We start from the raw sequence: 2,580 nt of genomic DNA, 5'->3' as shown, positions 1-2,580 counted from the left end.
TTTTTGTATTCGGCAACAATAATATCTAGAATTAAATTAGGTTTTTTTCAACATTAATCTCAGATACATTTTTACAATTGGCATAAATAGTATCTGTTATATTCGGATATATATATACACATATATACATTTCTATATAATAGTAATTTACCCTACAAATAATTACCTACATTATTTAAACTACAAATAATATAGTGTACGTACCTTTTTTCCGAATCGCACAAAATCTTTGAACACGTATTCGTGTTAATTTTCTAATTTTTTCCGCACGATTCATTATTTTTTATTTCACTTCACACAACAGTATGAAAATTGCAATTTCACAATGAAGTTTTCTAACTCTCGATGATTCTTATTTCAATAGAATATGCACATGCGCACATTCAATAGAGAATTTTAGAAAAAACCCAATCAGAACCGCATAAGGATTTCCTCAATGAAGCGTTAATAGAGCAGCCCTCATTGCGGCGCTGACAGAAGGGCCACACGTATCAAATAATACGGTTACCCTGATGTAGACACTCTCAGCACCGGATCAGGTTTTCCAAAATAAGGCAAGCCATGACATTACCTGATTGCGCCCGGAGCAAAATGCAGGCAAACCTTAATCATTTTCTACTCGGGATGACGTAAAAATTGTGAGTATACAAATACTATTGCACCAAATAATATTTTGATTTCAATTCCTGGTATTACTTTAGAAAAAAAAAGTTATGATCTAAACGATTTATTAAATCTTACTTTTCTTCATTAGTGTGAATTATATAACACTTTATGTTAAACTTGTAAAGGGAATGGAATAAGATATTTAAAAGAGAACAAAAGAACATTAGGGGAGACCGGGGCTAGTTGTGACACGGGGTTAGTTGTCAAACTGGTATTATCTTACTTATTAAATCTTGGAAAATATTCTTCTTTATATTGTAAGTTGCTTCTATTGTGTTAGTAACGTGTACGAAATAGCTTTTCTTAAAAACATGATATATGATATTTACGAGCAGTTTAGTAAAACTGGACATGGCAAATAGATTTTTCTGATCTCGATTATTTAGTAATTTCATTGATTTTAAAATTTCTAATTGCAATTTTATCTTAAGTATAGGAAATATGGTAGTTTTAAATAATTTTTCCTATATTTATTTAATCATCATCGCGTCGCAGTTTATAAATATAATATCTTTTATTTAAAATGAACGGTTGAGGTAAGTTGACTCAAATGAGACGGGATAAGTTGTCACACGGTGAGCATGCGCAAAGAAGTAATCGCCGTTCGCAGTGATCGTCATGCGTCGTTATAACTTGTTCAATACTTCTTCGGTCATTGTGTTTTTATTTAAGGTTAGGTTACTAATTATGTTTTAGTTTACTGTTTTATAGTTTTTAACTTTATTATTATGAAAAAGACGCTAATGATGGTTCGAAATCGTCGAAGAACAACAGATAGAGGTACAANTCTACCCAGTACAATAATAGCAGCTTTGAAGGCAGTGAAAATAGAACANTTGTCAGTGAGACAAGCTGCTTTATTATTTCAAATTAACTATCGCACNTTAACTCGATATTGTAAGAAATTTTTAGAAACGGATTTGTGTGAAAATACGATTTCTACAAATATAGGTTATGNTAAACCAAAAAAGATATTTAGTGATTCACAAGAAGAAGAACTAGTTACGTATATCTTACGTGCTTCAGATATTTACTTTGGTCTTACACCAAAGGAAATCAGAATATTAGCTTATAAGTTAGCTTGTCATAATTCAATACAGATGCCNCAATCATGGAAAAAAAATGAAATGGCAGGAGAAGATTGGTTCAGCGGACTATTAAAACGTCATAATAATCTTTCGATACGGAAACCAGAAGCTACAAGTAAAGCAAGAGCAACAAGTTTTAACAAAACTAATGTTGAAATATTTTTCAACAATTTGACAAAAGTAATGTCTTGTTATCATTTTCAACCTCAAGATATTTGGACTATGGATGAAACCGGAATAACAACTGTTCAAGTGCCAGATAGAGTAGTTGCTCGAAAAGGTTATAAACAAATTGAAAGTATCGTTTCGGCTGAACGTGGAACTTTAGTCACTATGGCTTCTGCAATATCTGCAATAGGAAATCATATACCACCTTTTTTTGTGTTTCCTCGTGTGCATTTTAAAGATTATTTTCTTATGTCTGCTCTACCTGGATCAAATGGCACTGCAAACAAATCAGGTTGGATGCAAGAAAACGATTTTCTACAATTTTTGAAACATTTTAATGTTTATGCAAAATGTTCAATTGAAAAACCAGTTTTATTGCTGTTAGACAACCATAATTCTCATCTTAGCATCGAAGGTTTAAATTATGCAAAAGACAATGGAATTATAATGTTGTCTTTTCCACCGCATTGTTCACATAAATTACAACCTTTAGATAGAACAGTATTCGGACCTTTTAAAAAATATATTAATTCTGCTTCTGATGCTTGGATATTAAATCATCCGAATAATACTATGAATATCTACAATATTCCCGAAATTGTTGCTGTTGCCTATCCTCTTGCAATGACACCAAACAACATTCAAGCAGGCTTTAGAT

At 31.6% G+C, this 2,580-nt stretch overlaps 1 protein-coding gene across 1 annotated transcript in view; it reads left to right on the top strand.

The window, feature by feature from the left end:
• The first annotated feature begins 1,412 nt into the window (after positions 1-1,412).
• The window catches only part of LOC109861182, a 14,996-nt gene continuing 13,828 nt past the window's right edge, over positions 1,413-2,580 (top strand). Inside the window, exon 1 of the mRNA XM_020440725.1 lies at positions 1,413-2,567. Coding sequence (XP_020296314.1) covers positions 1,413-2,567 — 1,155 coding nt within the window. The remainder of the gene's footprint in view (positions 2,568-2,580) is intronic.

The sequence above is a fragment of the Pseudomyrmex gracilis genome, unplaced genomic scaffold, assembly GCF_002006095.1.
Source record: "Pseudomyrmex gracilis isolate BER0280 unplaced genomic scaffold, ASM200609v1 scaffold_623, whole genome shotgun sequence".
In the NCBI taxonomy this organism is placed as follows: domain Eukaryota; kingdom Metazoa; phylum Arthropoda; class Insecta; order Hymenoptera; family Formicidae; genus Pseudomyrmex; species Pseudomyrmex gracilis.
The sequence above is the reverse complement of the archived record's forward strand: the minus strand, read 5'-3'. Positions and strand labels throughout refer to the sequence as shown.